General features: G+C 37.2%; 2 protein-coding genes across 2 annotated transcripts; one reads left to right on the top strand and one right to left on the bottom strand.

The window, feature by feature from the left end:
* Positions 1-787: 787 nt before the first annotated feature.
* On the bottom strand, positions 788-12,079 carry LOC132030571 (golgin candidate 6). Its single transcript, XM_059420267.1, has 19 exons — positions 11,950-12,079; positions 11,722-11,774; positions 10,288-10,415; positions 10,136-10,188; positions 8,363-8,509; positions 8,204-8,277; positions 8,049-8,118; positions 7,923-7,976; positions 7,712-7,807; positions 6,245-6,295; positions 6,078-6,164; positions 5,818-5,931; positions 5,664-5,735; positions 5,250-5,435; positions 4,955-5,058; positions 4,683-4,731; positions 3,431-3,496; positions 2,311-3,072; positions 788-1,526 (listed from the first exon to the last, which is right to left on the bottom strand). Exons 1-19 carry the CDS (start codon positions 11,971-11,973, stop codon positions 990-992), a joined length of 2,727 nt encoding a protein of 908 aa, XP_059276250.1. The 5' UTR covers positions 11,974-12,079; the 3' UTR covers positions 788-989.
* Positions 12,080-16,785: 4,706 nt separating this feature from the next.
* On the top strand, positions 16,786-18,555 carry LOC132031877 (uncharacterized). The gene is made up of 4 exons (XM_059421754.1): positions 16,786-17,556; positions 17,623-17,695; positions 17,815-18,272; positions 18,316-18,555. Exons 1-4 carry the CDS (start codon positions 16,786-16,788, stop codon positions 18,553-18,555), a joined length of 1,542 nt encoding a protein of 513 aa, XP_059277737.1.
* The last annotated feature ends 1,262 nt before the right edge of the window (positions 18,556-19,817 follow it).

Genomic DNA, 19,817 nt, shown 5'->3' with positions numbered 1-19,817 from the left:
GTTCCTTCTTGCCTGTGATGTCATGTTGACCCAATACACAATCAAAAGAACTCTCCAATGAAAAAAATTATTCTACTTAGATATTTACACCAATCAGCAGATAAATTGAGGTGGGAATGAGGATTTAATTAATCTTAGTTAAGTGAGGAAGTGTGTGATAACATGCATTTGCAGACAAGTATTCGCAGAGTGGTGCCACAACTTGGTAAAGTGGGTATAAACGTAAATATTAATTCAGTATTGGTAAATATGAGTTTGATTATGATGAAATCATTTGTTCTGTAGTCAATTATTTGAATGTGTTATTTTCCTATCAGAGTAAGCATGGAAATCCATACCTGAATCACATAAACAAGAAAATAGTTAAGTGAAAAAGAAGTTCAATCGAGCAGCAACATTGAAAAGGAAGTTCAATCGAGCAGCAACATTAACTGCACCCAAGTCCAATTGTTTTTATTGTTGGTATTATTTTTGGACAATGCACGTATAAGCATTTAGTTGAAATGTTCGTACCTCTATCTACTCGAACACCATACTACTATGTTTTTTTTTTTGGATAACTGTGGTGTCTGAGTTAGTTTTTGGGCATCTCAATTAATTTCCCTGCTACCTTCCACTAGAACAGGTACCAAATAACTGTCCATCAAGGCTTGGATAGATGGGAAAAATCGACTTGTGGTTTTGCTTTCAAATATCATACAATGTTGTGACTCATTTAAACGAATAAACCGTTAAAAGATATTTTTATTCATTTTAGACAGGCAACGGAAAGTGACCTACCAAAGAATAATGCAAGAAGATGGTTTACGTACTCAGTTCAGGCATAAATTATGTTGGTATTGTGAAATTTTTACAATGTACAACGTATGCACCATAGGGAAAAACAAGAGAGGGGGCCGGGGCGGGGGGGGGGGGGGTAGGGGTAGGGGACAAACTAAGAAGAAATACAATGAAATGAATTTACTTAGAGAAAGAAAACATAAGCAAAACTAGTCTTCTTCATCATCTTCATCGGCATCATCAGCACCAGCATCATCCCCTATGTCTTCCAGCAATTTATCTACATCTTCACCTAGCTCTCTCAGCCTATTGCTAAGTTTGTCCACTTTGCTCTGTTCTTGTCCAAGGCATACAAGCAGATCATTCAATTCAGCTTCACTCTCCTTCAGAGCTTCTTCCCTTGCTTCTTCCTTTAACGCCTCGATGTCTCCACTCTTCAACGCTTTCACTTCTTTTTCTAGTCGGAAGTTGGCTTGTTCAAGACTGTTGTACGCATCAGACAAGCTTTTAAGATCAGATTCCGTCTTCCCAGCTAAGTTTTTGTACGTTGAAGCTTCCGATTCAGCCTTAGTCTTTTCAGCCTTCAGCATCTCTATACGTTGAGAAGCCTCTTGAAGATCTCTACGCAGAGTCTCCAGTTGAACTCTGTCCGAACCCCCACTGACTTTGCGCTCAAGCGGGGATGAGCTGTTCCCACCAGTTTTGGCCAGATCCTCAGCCAAAGTGGCATTCCGACTCAAAAGGTCCTTCAGAGCAGGCGAATAATGTCAGTAAAACAGAGGTATGAAACAAAAGGGAAGGAGAACTCTGCATGCGCGAATCCCAACTATCCAGAAACGAAAAGAAAGTTGCTCGAAGTACGAAATGCTAGTTTTTGTGGTGTCTACCAGGTCACATTGGAGAATAGGTGCATAGGACTTAGAAGTATAAAAGAGTCAAATTACTCTACTAAGATTCAGAAACTTTTAGCAATATGACTAGCATTCATTTTGCAAATTTAACACAATGGTTTATGAGTGGAGAGCCAGAACTTTTAAACAGTGCAGACTCCAAAGAGGCTCATTAAGAAGCAAAGTTTTGCTTTAAGTAAAAGGATATAAAAGAATTATACCAGTCAGAAAGCACACAGGTAAGATTTACTCTCATAAATGCAACATCAAAATAGACCAAACTCACTGAGGTACCTAGAGGTTCATTTTAATATATAATGGTCCTACAAGTAACTTCACATTTCTTAAGCTTATCAAAAGAGAAGGTAACTTACCTTTCTTAAGTTGTCGTGCTGCAAAGTTTAATCATACCAAATAAAGATCACTCAATTATTTAATAATTGCAATGACAATTTTTCTCAAGTGTAACAAGTATCACCGGCTTTGTTTTATAACGAATTTTATCCTGAAGCTGAGACCCTAACGGTGCATGCAAAACTATATTCAGATGTAAAAAAGGTGAGAAGCAAATAATTCTAAGCTTGTATTTCATGGACAAAGTGCATTTATTAGGAACATAATTTATCCAAAAAGTCCTTACCTGTATCTCATGGCATTGCTTATCCACAAAAGTTTTCAACCGTTTGATATAGTCAACATCCTTCTCCCCACTCCTTAGTTCAAGTTCTGCTGGTACCACGGCCACCTGGCTCTTTGGGCTGCTGTAAGCTTCTACTATCTTTTCTCTAATATCAGCCTCTAAGCGCTTCAAAAAATAGACGAATGGAGAATCAAATACTGATGTAAGCATAGGATGCTCATTATTCTGATCAGATGATTCATTTCCGCCATCTTCAATCTCAGCCATACTAGCAGCTGTAGATCTTGTCAATGGTTTACGTGGCAAAAATGTCTTAGCAGATGTGAAAAGAGAGCTTTTCTGCATTTCGTCAAACTTCAAAAAGTATGATGTAAGCCCAACTTTTTGGCTTATGGCATCAACTATGCTAAAGGCATCCTTTCCACTAGCATTGCTTTTGTTGTAGATTACACATTCCCCTAGTAATACTGCAGCCAATCCCCTTACACTAACAGTTGTGGTAGGATTTGAGACCAGCTCCAGCAAATACGTTAGGTGAGGACGTGAATCAAGGAAGCATTGCACCGCATTTGGACAATCAGAAAGCCAAATAATTAGCAGTTTCAGGATAATGGGCTGAACAAACACATTCTCAGATGTGCTTGATTTTCCATCTTTACTTTTCATAGAAGAGGCAAGAGCCAGATACTTCACCATACGGTGTAACAACGGCTCCGGTTCTCCTAGAGTGGGCGTGGGTGCTTCAAGTTCAATTCGCAGAACCTGCAATGCACTTGTATGTTATAACCAAAGAATAGGGTAGACAAAACTTTTGTATCTTGTAGTAATTCTTATCACAGAAAAGACAACTTTTGTCTCTTGTAGTAATTCTTATCACAGAAACAGCAGCACATTCTAGCGTGACTGTTCTCCCAAATATAAGGTGTATATTGCTGTATCTAAAAAATGTAAATGAATTCTAGCTCCACAAAACATAATAGTTCAGAGCGCACACGAATACTGAAAGCAACAACAACAATATAGGGTGCTGAAAAATCTATTGACAACAGCCCAAAATGATAAAAAGCTTTGTTTTAGTCTGAGGAAAACAACTCTGCATGGTGGGAAGAACTTTGCATACCTTTTCCTTGCATTGGTTATTACCCTTGATGACATGCGAAAGAACACTGGCAGCTCTGGAACAAGTCTGCATATTAAATGTTAACATGCTGAGTCTATGACAAATGACAATTAATGCTCCAATGCATATTCTGATGAAGTAAGAAGTATCTAGAAGATGCAAGAAGTAGAGACGGTGGGGAAAGCGTGCTAAGCTAAAGTAAATGAGCTGACAAAATCCTAAAATATGCTCCAAAGATACATATTAATTCCTGAATCAACAGATATGTCCTAACAAAGGGCGAAGCACCAAGATCCAAAATCTTTTGAGACCCATTTTGTTTTTTCAGAACTAAGATGACATATTTAGCTTCTCACCAAGAAAGGATGATTGGAAGCATGGTGAAAATCTAAAATGTGCAATACTCTTGTGCACAGCAGATATAAAAACCAAGCCCAGAAAGAATGATAATGGTGTAAGCAAAATGAAAATGGATTCAGGAAAAATAACAGGTCAATTTTCACCTCTAATATTGAAGAAACACAATTTTCTAATCATGGAAAATAAAATCAGTAAACTGAAAGAAGTGGATGTTTTGGAAGGACAAGCAATGTATAAACTTTAAACTACACATGTGATACCTTTCAAAATACTCCATTTTAACTAGTAAGAAGATCAAGAGCAACTATGTTTGGATAGCGTATTACATTAAGTTAGGTGATTAAGCATCTAAAATGATGGCTTGAAATGTAAGAATGAATTTGTTAGCTTAGGGAACATTACGTCAAGATTTGAATAATATATATCCCCTCACAATATTTACGGACTAAACTACTATCCGTTTGTTTTACAATCTGATATTATTATTTTTTTCCTTTCTAATAAGTAACTTGATATCATCTTTTCTTCTACGTACAACTCAGTAAGAATGATTTCTAGAATCTTCATTATTTTACTATGTTTGATTGTTTTTCTTGTGGTTTCTAGCTTATACGAATGAAATATTCTAAAGAAGTGTATTGCAAGCAAATTACGTCATAGGTTAGGTAGCACTTGCCAATTGTTTCTCTTCCATGAACTGGAGTATCATGTATCAGGAATCATGGATACTGAATGAGTCTAGGATCCTCAAATAATAGTCTTGCAGATGTGAGAAACTATGCACTAATAAAGATCAAGCGTTAAAGTGTCTATTTGAAACTTTTTGAATAAAGAAGTGTCTATTTAAATTTTTCAGAGAACCACGAAAAAGTGTGTAAACCTATGACATTACCTCAAGATCACCTTCGTTTTCACCTGTGGTAAGACCATGTAGAAGCATGCTGCCAAAAAAACAAGAAGAGAAAAATAGAGATGGTGGCCTGAGATATGAAGTCATTTTGAAGCAAATGGACACCTTTGTCTTTTGTGTGTATTTGCTTTTTAATTTTGAATGTGGTGCATGTATTTATGGGATGATCAGGGGTAATTAATGGACACCTTTTTCAGTGAGAAGACATGGCAAATACCCTAAACTAGGAAGAAACTTTCAACAGCATAGATTACCTTCCAAATGACATGTTAATATCCTCCTCAACAGGGGCATGAATCATTGACTGTGGCTGCAGAATTAGAGTAGATGCCAACATTGTCTGGCCATCTGGATTTTGCTGCACCGATCACACAGAACATGCTTTAAAAAATGGTACATTTCAAGAAAGCACAATGCACAACTAAAAACCAAACAAAGGAGATGGTAAAGGAAGCGCTGTTGAAAAATGTCCGACATCATTCTGAAAGCGTAACATACAACTGCTTGAAATATCTAACCATTAAGCAAGAACTCAGTTAAGATGCCAACCTGACAGAAGTTCTTGAAAAGATAGTCAGCTGCCATGAATTCTTGCTTACTAGAAGTACGCAAAAGTATCCGGAGGACAGAATTCAAAGCAGGTTCTAAATCTGGTTCCTCTCCGAGCCTTTTGCTTGCAAGTTCTTCGAGATTCTTTGGGTGATTCGCAATCAGATCACCAATGCAATGAAGTGCCTGACATTGACGAAAGCCATTTTAACATAAAGTTTCAAGAATCCACTAGCTATAGCAGCATCTATACTGAACAATGTTTACTATATTATAATGTCAATGGAATTCGAAGCAGAAAAGTCATAGTAAACTTTTCTTTATTTTGCCTAACCGACTATTGAGAAACCATGAAAGTTGATTAATTAGAAAAGAAAGCCATCTATTGCAGGCATCAAGAAACAGTCAACTCACTGTACAACGCACTGGAACTGGAGCCCATTGGCTTTCAACTCCCACCATGAAGAGATGGTCCAAGACCCTTTTCTACAATATCAATCAGATAAGTTAGGAAGGTGATGCGATAATCCAAATGTAAGCAGTTCTCACATTGATGGAAGGAACAAACCTGAACCAAGACTGTTTTATTAGTCAGCTTATTTGAATCTCTGCCAGGATCAGTTTCTGGGCCACCCATGATTAGCAAATTAATGGTATCTAGCACACTGAGTAGATTTATTGTCTACTGGCAATCATTTAAGGCAAAGAAATGAGAAAAGACCAGTAAGGCTTAGGTACAAGAGAAAATCATATCAGCAACATATTTAATATATATATAAAAAAAAAAAAAAAAATAGAAGATGAAAACAAATGGATTATGGGTTTAACCTTCTGTTGTGAAAATCTGTAGGTAGTCCCTCTGAGCTTCAGAATTGATAGCAACTGATCAAAGCTCATCGTCTCTCTAAGTAATACCTGGAATAGATTCACAGTAAGTACTAGGAAAATTAAATTATATTGAGTAATGAACACTAGGGAGGCACCCAAGCAGAAACCTGATTTGATGCACTATTACGGAGAAGATTGTTCAGCAGTTCAAGACAGTCCTGAAGAATTCCCAAAGTAAAAGCAACAAAAAGTTTCAGTTAAATGTTCAATAACAATGCAGTGATCAGAAATAAGTTAATATTACTATCCCACATTCTCTAGGAACCCAGATGCAAGCGCACTTGTAACACATATATAATCAATTTCTAGAAACCATGAATTACTAATATTTACAATAAAGAATGATGGTGATTGAATGCCAGAAATAGGTAAGAACGTGACGAAACTTCTGCTCAGACAATGAATACAACAACAACAACATACCCAGTGAAATCCCACAAAGAATGGAAAAAGTAAAAAGGCAAGAAAATGACAGACTACACAAGTTCAAAACCTTTCTCCAGCATGATTAGCCATACTTTAGGTGCATGTGGTTTAGCTGTAGTGCTTCCATGCCCGGTAAATGAATTGAAATCTTTCTCCTTGGATTGAAGAGGAAGAAAAGAAGTGAAAAAGGCCTAACTTTTGAAAGTAAGTATGCCTACTTCAAATTGGAGAAAGCCTATTAAGTTTTCCAGCAGCAAGCTATGATCTCATGACCTGGGTTAGGCATCTCATAGAATTCATTGGCTCCCACCCCTTCTTTTAATTAAAATATCTTTATCATGTGAAGCCATTATGATAAAGATGAGTTAGCAAGCTCCTAAGCTCAATACAGAGGCCGATTCTCATATCCGTTGTTTTATAAGTAAAGGTAATTTTAACTGGGTTGGTCCATGCAGGTCTTGAAGCTCATGTTATTAGCTCGATGCTTTAACGAACTGAGCTAATGGGCCTCTAAGTTTTTTGCCTATAAATATTTAGATTAAAACCTCTCCCAACTACCCAAGGGGGGAGAAAGAGGGGCAGAGACGAGTGGCATAGGAAGAAACCCAGAGTAATTTTAAAGGATGACAGCGACAAAGAAAATGAAAGAGAAGCAATTTGATCAACAACGCAAAACTGCTCCTCACCATCTTTTGAGACAATAAAGATAAGTAGGTCATTGAGCTCCCATTACCCAAATTAAGAAAACATCATATATTGGAATATTTGGTTTTATCTTGAAATGTTGACTGGTAACAATATTAAAAGCTATGTTGCTCGGACTCTCCAAAAATGATGCCGCACCCATGTCGGATCCTTCAAAAATGCACTACTTTTAGAATCCGAGTTGCCATTTTGAAGAGTCAGTTACAAAAAATATTATCAAAATCAGCATGAATTTAAGTGAAGAACCACTAAATATTTCAATGACAGTTGAAGTGAATTGAGCACATGATTACTGAAATAATTTTTGACAGCTCTCTCCAGAAAATTCGCTGGATTGTTTTGTTAACGCAAGGGGATGCGAATGCCACATCAGAGTCATCTAAGTTTTTAACTATTCTAAAAAAAGACATTTTAGACTTGAGCTTAAGATTACTTGTCCAAACCTGCACAACAACTCCTCCTTCTGAACCTCCCTCCTCTTTTATAATGCTGAATATCTTATCAAAAGCACCTTCAAAGACCACAATTTTTTGAATTTCCTGTAGATTTCAAAGGAGTTAAGCCAAATGCTAAGAACAAAGTAAGTGAAATTTGAAGATCGAATACTTTTAGAACAGGGGGAGGCAGCCACCAAGAAAAGGAAGCAGCACTTACTTCAGCCTCACGGGTCAAGTAAGTCAGAAGTAACAGAGCCTCATTTCGTATGACCTTCAAGACATCACAAAGTTAGAATCCCATGAAGACAAAGAGCATAATAATTTTATCATTTCCAGTTCATACCTCACGATCCATAAGCATATCCATCAGCCGTGTGATACCACGGGGAATGCTAAGAATAGCTTCCTGTAACCTGAATATTATTTCAGCATGTTGTCTCCTCAAAATGGGTTTAAAAAAATTATTTGAAACAATATGCATGAAAGTACTAAAGATACCTTTGTGGAGAATTAGTTAGGAGGGCTGTCAAAAGTTGAAGTGTATAGTATCGTACATAGAAATCCTCCTCTGACTGCCAGAGAATTAGATCAGCCAATTGCAAAGAGATTACTCACTATACAACTAAAACAAGCCAAAATAATAGCGATAATGCTTACCAACAAACTTAAGAGAAGAGAGATATTATCTACTTCTCTCGAAAGCAAGTCACTATTCATCAAAGTTGGCTGAACCACATTCGGAGGCCCTTTTACATGATCCATTGGACTTAAGGCGCTCACAAGAGTTTCCAGAGCTCCCCTGACCTTCAATCACCCAATATGAGCAATTTTTAGTACTAAGTGAGACGGGGAAGGTAAAAATGTTGCATAAAACGTACATCAATTGAAAAAAAGGGAAGATTTTGCCATTTGCCACCAATGGAAATAGAGGACCTATAAAAGTTGTTGCCGTGTATTTATTTTTGGTAAAGTAAAAAGTAGCAGGCTTTTTTTTTTTTTTGATCAAGTTAAAAAGTAGCAGGCTTTATCATCCAGGGATCAACAAAATCACAAAATGCACTAGATCTTTCAAAAGTAAATACCTTGTAGTCCCACTGAGTTAGTTGCACAAAGTTTTTAGTTGGAGATAGCGTCTAACAAGAATTGTTCTTTACCAGCAGAAGACCCCCAAGATCAATCGATGAACAACAGAAAAATGGTCCACAGTAATAGTGAAAAATATCTCAACGGAAGTAGGAATTTGAAATTATTGTAACTGTAGTTCTCTGATTGGCTGTTGACCTTGGAAACTGATATGGAAAGTCAAAATTCCATATAAAATTGCTTGCTTTACACGGCTGTTGGCAAAAGAGGCGGTCTTGACACAGGACCATTTATCAAGAGGGGGTATCAATTATTCTCCAGATGTTACTTATGTGGAAAGGAGGCAGAAATAACCAATCATCTTTGTTTGCATTGCAAGAAGACAGATCAACTATGGAAGATATTTATCAATATAAGGGAAATCATGTGGGCTATGCAATGAGATTACCTGAAGTTTTAGATGTTGGAACAGAAAAGATAATCTCCCCAACGAGAAAGAGAGATGGAGAATTGTCCCAACTTGTATTTGGTGAACAATTTGGAAAGAAAGAAATCCAAGGTGCTTTGAAGATAAATGCAGTATTATACTGAAGCTAACGATGAAGTGTCTAGTCCTTTTCTATTTTTGGTGTAAACAAAAGCACCTAGGAGATCTTGAATATATTTTTGATGTTTTAGAATGCTTGTAAGAAGACAAAGGATTGGAATCCTTCCTGTACTCCACACTGTAATTATGGGTGATGCACATGTTTTGTGTGCAGTATGTTTTATATATACACAACATATGTTACCTTTTCCCCAAAAAAAAAAAAAAAAAAAAAAAAAAAAAAAAAAAAAAAATTCTCAAAGTGTTCCCTTCCCTCTAGTTAGTCTCTTTAGGAAAAACCTAATATTAGTAGTAATTCTTAAAAAAATTAACAAAACTGAAGGGGGAAAAGGAAAGATGTTAAATAGCAGCTAGCGCATAAATTACTATAAGACGTGTTTTCTTTTCCATTTAGGCCAGTAAAGAGACACGTGTCCACAAGAAATCATCACCAGCAGAGTGGGTAATGAAACTTAGTCACGACAACATTGACAACATTAGTCTTTAACAGAATGGTATTGACTTCACGCTGACCATCAATATATTCACTCAAGTCAAATTTACAGCGAACCTTTGGTACCACAAACACAATAAATCATCCAATTAGCTAGCGCTATATACCAGACAGCATGACAAGACGAGAAGTCTCTACAACGATATAGCTTGAACTTTCATGCCAATGATACACAGAATGCATAAGCCCCATTAAAATAACATTAACATATCTTTCAATTTTAAAATTGGCAACAAAGAAATTGTACCATTTCAACATCATCACGCTCCTCCTTTAAGACGCTCAATATCACTGGGAATCCTGCAAGAAATAAAAGATTTAAATAAACATCATTATATAATGGTGAAGAAAAATAGGAACATAATTTCCTCGTCCAGAAAACAAGATCTAGACACTAACCCATTGCTCCAAAGGCCATTTTTCCATCATGACTTTCAGAGACAACAGACTGAAGTTCGAGCATAGCAGCTCTCCTGTCCTCAGCCAGCACACCGTTGCTAATCCGGTCAAGCAAACGTTCGACATAGCTATTGGTAAAAACAACAAACTAGATTAATCAACATGCTAGACAAGGGCCTCATTGGCCTAACTTGAAAACAGCAAATAGCAGATAATCAGCTGGACAATCTAAGGAAAAACTCAATTTCCAGGATCATAATGTTTTAAACATTTTCCCATCTAGCAAGAAGACATTTCGTCTAACCACACTGGAAATATAAGTACTGCACACAATCTCTACCAAGGGCTCACATTTGATGGATGGTACAAACACTTAACCCATCAAGAAATATGATTCAAAAGGGTATTTTTCTGAGTTCAGAGTGAATAAATGCAGACCGGAACCTATTTTCCTGCCAGGAAGTGGATCATTTATGTTATTATCTTTTCTTCATATGGCTATTAGTTTTAAAGGGCCCCTCGAAGATGAGTGGGACAGCTTAAAACTCGGAGTATAATGGGTCCATCCCGCTACCTTTCTTCACTTATATACCAATCGTTTGTCAGAGGGTTTCTTACCATTAAACCAAAGTCCTGGAGGTTTATTGTTATTATTATTTTCTATTGAGAGGGGGAGGGGAAGAGATGGGATCCTCATAAATCTTGCCTTAAGCAACACTTGAAATTAAACCCCAAGGGATTCGGTTAATTGTCATATCCATCCAAAAAACAAAGGTCTAAGATCAAATCCTGCTTCCAATACACCTTGGAGCCAAATATGCCCTATGTACATATATATGTTGTTAGAGTCCCACATTGGTTGAGGATATGGGATTTTATCTCCTAATTATGACTTTGGCAATTCTCGCTCATGAGCAAGTCTTTCAGGGTTATGTTGTAAAGCACAACAAGTTCCATCTTAGGGTATGCTGAACTTTTGGATATCAAACTTCAAAGTGGACTTTCTTAAAATAGAAAGAAATTCTCATTTGAATGCTGCTGCTTCCATATTAGAGCATCTTTTTAACCATGACCATCAAAGTGATCACATGAATACAACTTTACCGTTTCTCCAAAATACTATGGCTCCCAAATGACAACAAGAAAATTTAAAGGACATTTACTTTACTAATACAGTTTAAACCAAATTATTCTCTTTAGTGGTTTTCAGGAGTACCAATTTTTCAAACGATTTGAGTATCGTCCAAATGAGTTAAATGGATATTGTAGGATTCATATAACCGACCCCAACTGATTTAACATTGAGTCGGCAGTTATTTTTGTTTTCAGGTGCACCAATTGTATATAGCATAAACAACCACAATTCATAAATGCACATTAGAGATTAATCAATTACAGCTAATCAATACAGGAATTGATCAAACAAAAACTTACCTATCTTCACTCGAACCCGAGTTTTCATTACCAAACACCCTTCCAAGTGCACCCTACATAACAAAACATTTCAATCACACCTAGCTACACATTATCAAAACATGTCGAAATTGCACGGTTTGCCCTTCAAATGGGCTGGTCTTCAATTAAAGACCAACACAAAAAAGGGACAAAAGTGCAAATGACCAGACATCCATACTATATTTTCCATGAAATAAAAAAAATTACCTGGTACTTAGCAACTAAGTCCATCCGTGTATAAGGTAATAATCAGGATTCTGGAACACATTACAAGAAAATAACAATAGGGTCAAACTCAAATCTAAAATTGGAGAAATATAAAAACTAGATAAGAAAATAACAATAGGGTCAAACTCAAATCTAAAATTGGAGAAATATAAAAACTAGATAAGAAATATATATGTGTGTGTTGTGAGTTTACCTGAATGAAACAAAGAACGATCAATCAGATCGCAGAGAAGAAGTAAAAGAATGGGAGAGAGATAGAAACAGAAACAAGAATAAAGAGGGTCGGGTCAAATCGTAAAAAGGGTGTGGATTTAGAACTAATGTGGCGTGGATTCCACTAATTTGAACTGGCCCATTTGTAAAACTGATGAAAGTAATTGCACGGTTTGGCCTTCAATATAAGACTGGTTGTTTATTTTTGCCCTTTGGTCGATATAACTGATAAATATTATGATGTGTAATTTTTGTCTTTTTAGGTATAAGTTTGATTTTGAAGGATAAAAATTAAAGACCAACACAAAATATGGACAAAAGTGCAAATGACCCAAGTTGGACTGGATTTCACCTTTTTTTTTTGAGCGGACTAAACTTCATTTAGGGTGGTCTTTAATTTTGGCCTTCAAATTGGTGGTCTTTAATTTTTTTTCCCTTCGCCTAATACCCTGAGATTATGGGTTCGAACCACGGCTCAATTAAAAAAAGAAGAAATTTTCACAAGGCAGATGGTTTAGTTCGCAAGACAGAATTGTACCTTCAGGTCTGCCTTAAAATACTTCGTCTATGTTAAGGACTTAAAATCTTAAATTAGTTTTATAAGATACAAGTACGGGAAGTTCTAATGTGGGAGGAAGAGAAGAAAAGGATGTATTGCATGCTGAGAATGATTTTTTCTCCACTTACGAAGCGATTTTACCACACGAATGCGAGAATCATCTTGTTCCGCCTGTTGCAGGAAGAATGAGATACCAATTTGCCACTTGGTTTTCAAGAGTTTTGTTTAGCTTTCCATAGTTGTGGAGGAGACGAGGACTTCTAGACAGGTTCTGTCTCAAAACTCTGCCTTGCGAATCCAAATGCTACGTTGCGAATTTTTTTAAAATTTTTGACTGAGCGGGAGTTCAAATCCGAAATCAAGAGATTTTTAGTGAAGCACAAAAATTAAAGACCACCAATATGAGGGACAAAAATTAAAAACCACCCCAGCGAAGGGCAATCCTGCAAATTGCCCGGATTTCACGACCCAAATTGCAGCTTTTGACGCTATTCATTAGTATCTTTTCTTTTTCGACTTTAAATTGTATACATGAACCATATAGTTCTTTTTATATCATCGGATTAAATAGACCTATGATAATAAGTATAACTCTTAAACAGATGTAAATGATGAGGCAGAAATGTAGGATATAATAATCTGCTATATATATAGTCAAAACTATATTCTCTATACTGGTGTGGATATATATATATATATATATATATATATATACACACATTCTATTTCGTAATTTTACAAATTTCCAATCACTCTATAATGGTGTGGATATATACATTCTATTTCGTAATTTTAGAAATTTCCAATCACTCTTTTATGTACACTAATGTAATATAATATTCCCTCCGTTCACTTTTACTTGTCCACAATGAACTTTGCACGCCCCTTAAGAAGCAGTAACTGAAGTGCATATTTGACCATAATACCCATATTAATGATGTATAGATTCAATGAAATTGGAAATGATTTGAGAAATGAGTAGTTAATATTAAGGGTAAAACAGAAAAAATAATATTGTTTTTCTCTTAATATGCTAAAGTGGACAAGTAAAAGTGAAAATTTATTTTTAGTATAGTGGACAAGTAAAAGTGAACGAAGGGAGTATATATACACTCTATAAATATACCTAGTTCAGTTTCTCAATAAGCTGGTGGGTTTATTTCTTTGCTGAAAATATTTGTTTCAAACCTTACTTTATGACTTTTTATCCAAATTACGTGCTTTGGTATCATTTGTTGAAATTTTATATTCGGTTCGTACAATAATTTGAGTTTTTTCTCCACTTTTAAAGAGTCAAATAAAGTAACATTTCATTAAATTTGTAAATGCGTTATGTCATCTTGAGCCGTGTGGACAAACTCGGACGTGCAGTTCTTAGGGAAGGAGAGCTAGTAGGAGTCATCCCATCCCAATCATTGAAAATGGAAAAAGTTCCAAGTTCCAACTTAAAGAATGCTTTTCACTTAGCTATGAAATAGCTAGATTGCTTTAAACTCAATAATTGAACGAATTGGTTTACTTTTATATGAAAATATGAAAATGTATTACAGGAGCAATTAGCATTCACCCTCTTGCATTCTTCATTTTCATTTAAATTCCGAGGAGTCAAAAATATTGACGTGGAACCTTTCAAATAAGGGTGTTAAGTGGGCCGGGCCAGCCCGAACCCGGCCCACCACCAGCCCGGCCCAAACCACTAAAAAGTGTAAGGGGGGGCTAGGTGAAAAAATTTAAGTGATAGGTGGGCTTTATTAGGGGTGGACAAGGTGGGCTTTATTAGGGGAAATTTCACAAGGTGGACGACCCTGTCCGCCCACCGGTAGCCGTTGATGGCCCACCGGGGCACCGGCCCGGCCCGGCCCACTTCAAATTAAAAAAAAAAAAAGATAAGTACTACATTTATTACTAATAATAAGTATTTTAAAAACATTATATCCCAATAAATTAGGAGTCTCTTTTTACGGAGCACTTTTAGTTTTCTTTAAAATTGTATTTTAAAGTTTAGACAATCTTGTTTTCTCAACAAATATACCTTTGATACATTTCAGTATATAGTATGTATTAGATTGTGGTAGTACTTATCTCAACAAATATACCTTTGATAAATCATTCAGTTCAATTTCATACCTTTTCACAAGTGTCTACGCAACACACCGGTACCCCCCTCCACCCCCCACCCCCCCTAATAGGATAGTACTCGACGCTCCAGACTTGTGGAGATATATGTCACCATAATGTTGACATTTAACATGTTCCTCATTTACTCGCTCAAAATGCATCCACACCGCACTTGAAGTTGATCTTCGAACTCGAGGAGAAGTTGGAGGTAAAGTAATGTACACTAGTTGAATGACAAATTTAGATAAAGAGAGAATTGTGAAAAAATTGTATGAAAATGAAGAAGAATGGAGAGGTATTTATAGTTTGAAAATATGACCAAAGTGAAGTTATTCATAAATTTAGGGGTTCAAATAAAATTAGCAACGACTAATTTTTTAAATTTACAACGGCTAGCTTTTTGAATTTGACGACGACTAAACATTTTTTTAATTTAGCAATTTTATCATTAGATGTAAATGTTAATTTTATTATTATTAGTAAATGTAAATGTCTATTTTTGTATTAGAACTTAAAAAAAAAAAAAAAAAAAAAAAAACCCGGCCCACTAACTATAACCCTACCCGGCCTAAAAGAGCCGGCTTGATTACCCGAACTTTCACCTTGTCAAAGTAGGTTCGAATCCCCACATTGTAATCCCCTTTAATAAAAATATTTTTTTAAAAAAAAAAAAAAAAAAAAAAAAAAACCCGCCGACCCCAGGCCGGCCCCTGGCTGACGACCGGGCCGAACACCCTTTCCCCTCTCCAAGCCCGGCCCCCTAACTGTGTGTGTGACTCCGCCCCGTGGCCCACCTTAAAAATGCTTGTACGGCCCAACCCGGCCCACTTGACACCCTTACTTTCAAATTTTATTTTGTCTGGGTAATGAAAGGTAGTAATATGTTAGTATCTAGGGGTGTTTTGCTAAAAGGCCACTCTCAACACTTATTTAGGTAAAAGGCCATAAGTCTCAAAGAATTGGCTAAAAGGCCACTATTTATGACATCATCAAATGAAGTCTCCCAAGTTGTCAACCCTAGACCCACAGTTCTAAAAAATACAAAACAGGCCCCCAACCACCAACATTAATTACCCCAATAGGAGCAGCCGGAATTTTTTTTTGTTCCCCCCAAAAACTCGAAAGTTGAAGCTCCCCATTTTTTGCACTTTTCCGATCCCGTTTCCGACAAATTTAGGCTTTTTCATCGAAAATGGGATTTAAACGACGGATTTCTTCCCTACTTCATTCATTGTAACTTAAACCTCTTAGAAATCATTGAAAAGAAGCTCGAATTATTTTCACCATTGTTATCAAAGCTCAATTATCAGGTGCAAATTTCGTCCGCGTCTATTGGTGATGGAGTTCGTTTTGGGTTCTAAATCCTCTTGTGGAGTCAATTTCCATTAAAAGAGTTGTATCCCTGCTGTTTTTTTTTTTTATATTGTCTGGATCTGGTATTGTTGTAAGTCTAGTCATCAACCAATTATAGACCATAGCAATAGTCTATTATATTGTTAGTATGGCGTCGATTGGAGAATATGTTATAGTAGGTGGTGATAACATGGGTGAATGGGTGGAGACCCCAAAATGTTGGAATTGGAATTCTGCGAGCAAGGTAACAGTGCCGATCGCCGTGCGTCGCAATGGTACGTATAACGATTTGGTTGAGAGCGTAAAGGAAAGCGGGGAGTTAGATTGTGAGCCCAGCGACTTGCGCATTAGTTATATGATTAATGGTCTGCCCACTAGGGGAAAAGCTCACCCTTCTTTCATAACGAATGATAGGCATGTGGTATATGCTTGATGTTGCTACTGATGGTTGTAGACCTGTTTTGAGAATAAATGTTGTTGAGAGGTCTCAAGCAGCGACAACATCAGCAGCAGCACCCCCACCCCCACCCCCACAGCAGCCAGTCGATGCAAATTCAATGTAAAATGAGAGCATGGGTGATCATTCAATGGATACGGATGATCATGATATTGATGTCGAAAAGTGTGATGAGCAGCCTAGTGGATCACAAACCAACCATGTCTTCAATGATGGAACTGATTTTTACATCGGGCAAACATTCGATAGCAAGGAACATTTAAAAATTCTGTTGAAGAAAGCTGCAATAAAGAGGCCGTTCGGTTTTGTAACGATCAAGAGTAATATCAAATACTATAAGGTGGAATGCACATCTCCTAATTGTGGCTGGATGTTGCGGTGTAGTAAGTACGAGAGCTCGGATAGGGTTCGCATTTACAAGTACGTTGGGGAGCACACTTGTGGTGTTGAACATGTTAGGAGCCTTCATAAGCATGCCTCGTCACATGTCATTGCATCAGTCTTGATGAATGACTATATTGAAAACAAAGGACCATCGACAAAGGAAATCCAGAGGATGGTTTTCAGGGAGTTTCATTGTAAACGGAGCTACTGGAAGTATTGGAAGGCTGGTATAATTGCTAAGAACTGGGTTAGGGGGACACCGGAGCACGGGTATGGTTGCTTACTAGCTTATTCTTACATGGTTGAGAGTCTAAATCCGGGTTCTAGAATTTGCATCAGGCTTTCGGATGGCAACAGGTTTTTATATTACTTCGTGTCTTACGCAGCTTGCATTCGAGGATATACCCACATGAGAAAGGTTATTGCCATTGATGGCACACATTTATATGGCAAGTACGAGGGTGTCTTGTTGTCTGCCGTCGTACAGGATACTGAGAACCATGTCTATCCTATTGCATTTTGAGTTGTGGACAAGGAGTGTGATGATTCTTGGACCTACTTCTTCCAGCAGCTCAAGTTTATAATCGCTGATGAACTGGACTTGTGCATCATCTCTGATAGACACAAGAGCATAGCCAACGGTATTTCTAGGACATATATGAGCATGCTCACCATGGACTTTGCGCCCGAAAGCATCTTTCTGAAAACCTCCGAAAGAATTTCCAATGTGGAGATTCTCTTCATGCATACTTTAATGCAGCAAAGGCATATGGTTACGAGGAGTTCGATGAACATTTTCAGCAATTCAGGGATAAAAGCCCTGAAGCAGCTCAGTGCCTTGAGTTTGAAATTATATTTAAAAAGTGGAGCAGGGCACATTTTCTAGCCAACAGGTACGATGTTCTCACCACAAACATTACCGAGTCGCTTAACTCAATATTGAGGGATGAAAGAGAGTACCCCGTGTCTGCCCTATTCACTTCCATTTCTAGGAGGTTTGCTGAAATATTCAGGCAGAGGCGTGCAGATATCGGCGATTCAAATAATATATTTGTGCCTTCGGCTGAAATAACGTTAAGGGAAAAGATGACTGAGGGTGATTCCTTATTTGTCAGTAATATAAATGGGGATGCCGACGAGTTCACCGTTATCGGCAGTGGCAGAACTGCCAAAGTCAATCTACTGAACAAAACATGTTCTTGTAGAGAGTATGACTTGGTGAAATTACCGTGCGCTCACCTGATAAGCCTTGAGATTGAAGTATAGAAATGGATATGGTTCAAGCATCTACAAGTATTCTTCACCGATGTATAAAGTTCAATCTTACATCCTTGGGTTTGCTGAAACAATCAATGTAGTCCCTCCAGAGTCTGAATGGGTTGTGCCCGAGGAGTATGCAAAGATGTACATTGCTCCACCTCTTTATGAGCCCAAACTTGGAAGGAAGAGAATAAAGCGTATCCACCCATCGTGGAATCTTTTAAGCCCAAAGGACGTGTAAAAGGGAGGATAAACAAGTGCTCACTTTGCATGGAAGCGGGCACAAGAGAGAACAACGTGCCGAAATAGAGAGGGATGAACTTAATGTATTTTTCAATGTATTTCATTGTATTTTTCTTGTACTTTGCAGTTTTTGGTTCTTCAAATAAATATTTCAGAGAATTGAATGCCAGTTCAATATTAATCAACTATATAATGGTTTATAATAAACCACGACTGTGTTCTATATATCTACTAGGTATAGTACACAATTAACTTAGAAAGCTAGTCTACAATAGACCATGCATATGATCTATAATCGCTTTAAAAGCCCAGCGACTGCCGGAGCGCCAAACGTCACGAATAAAAATTTGAAAAGCCTGCGGTTATGTCTAATCAAACCCATATTCAAACGCCACCTCCATTCCTATTTACACGCGTCGCTCATCAATTGGCCGGCGGTTTACTAAACCGAGGCGATGAGTCTATAAATCACCTAAGCCTATTTGTAAATTTCATCTCATGACTCTTCATCAAAAACACTCTCAAAAGTGTTGACACCCAATTTTGTCCCGCCTCTCCTCCGAAATACCTATTTATGCTGCTAATATTTTTAGAAAATTTAAAATATATATTTATATTTTTACTATAATTATTAGCCTCTTATCAATACCGGTGTTTCATTATTCTATTGCAGTTACTAGATATTGTTATTTATTACCATTACCACTACCACTATTTCAATTGCTATTGCTATTATTTATTAGTAGCATAATTAACTACTCACTATTTTACGACGTAAAAGAATTATTCCAAGTCATTTAGAAACGCAAAGAAGCATTTAAAGAGGGATTGGGCCATTCAATTTCAGCCAACTTGAAGCCCAAAAATAATCAGCCCAACATTTTTAAACAACCAGCCCAAAACCGGTAACCCGACCCGTTTTTCGTTTCAAAAGAGAGGGGTTCCCATTTTTTTTTCCTCTTTCAGCTTCACGCTGCCTCCCCTGTCCTCCCTCATCTCTCTCTTCCTTTCCTCTCTTTCCCCTTCAATGAAAACAGCAAAAGCTCAGAATCCTTTCGTTCCCAACAGGCTATGCATGGCCATTTCGGGGAAAGGGAATTAATACCCGTCCTTTCCCCGTCGATTTTCAACCATTGAAGGTTTGTCCTCTTCCTTCCACCTCTGGCTTTCGATCTGGAAGTTTTAATGGGTTTCGTCCCGTTGTGAAAGTAATTTGTTTTCTTTATCAGCTTTTTTTTGATCTTTTCGGGTACGAGTTTT

Source organism: Lycium ferocissimum, chromosome 9 (assembly GCF_029784015.1).
Source record: "Lycium ferocissimum isolate CSIRO_LF1 chromosome 9, AGI_CSIRO_Lferr_CH_V1, whole genome shotgun sequence".
Classification (NCBI taxonomy): Eukaryota; Viridiplantae; Streptophyta; class Magnoliopsida; order Solanales; family Solanaceae; genus Lycium; species Lycium ferocissimum.
The sequence above is the reverse complement of the archived record's forward strand: the minus strand, read 5'-3'. Positions and strand labels throughout refer to the sequence as shown.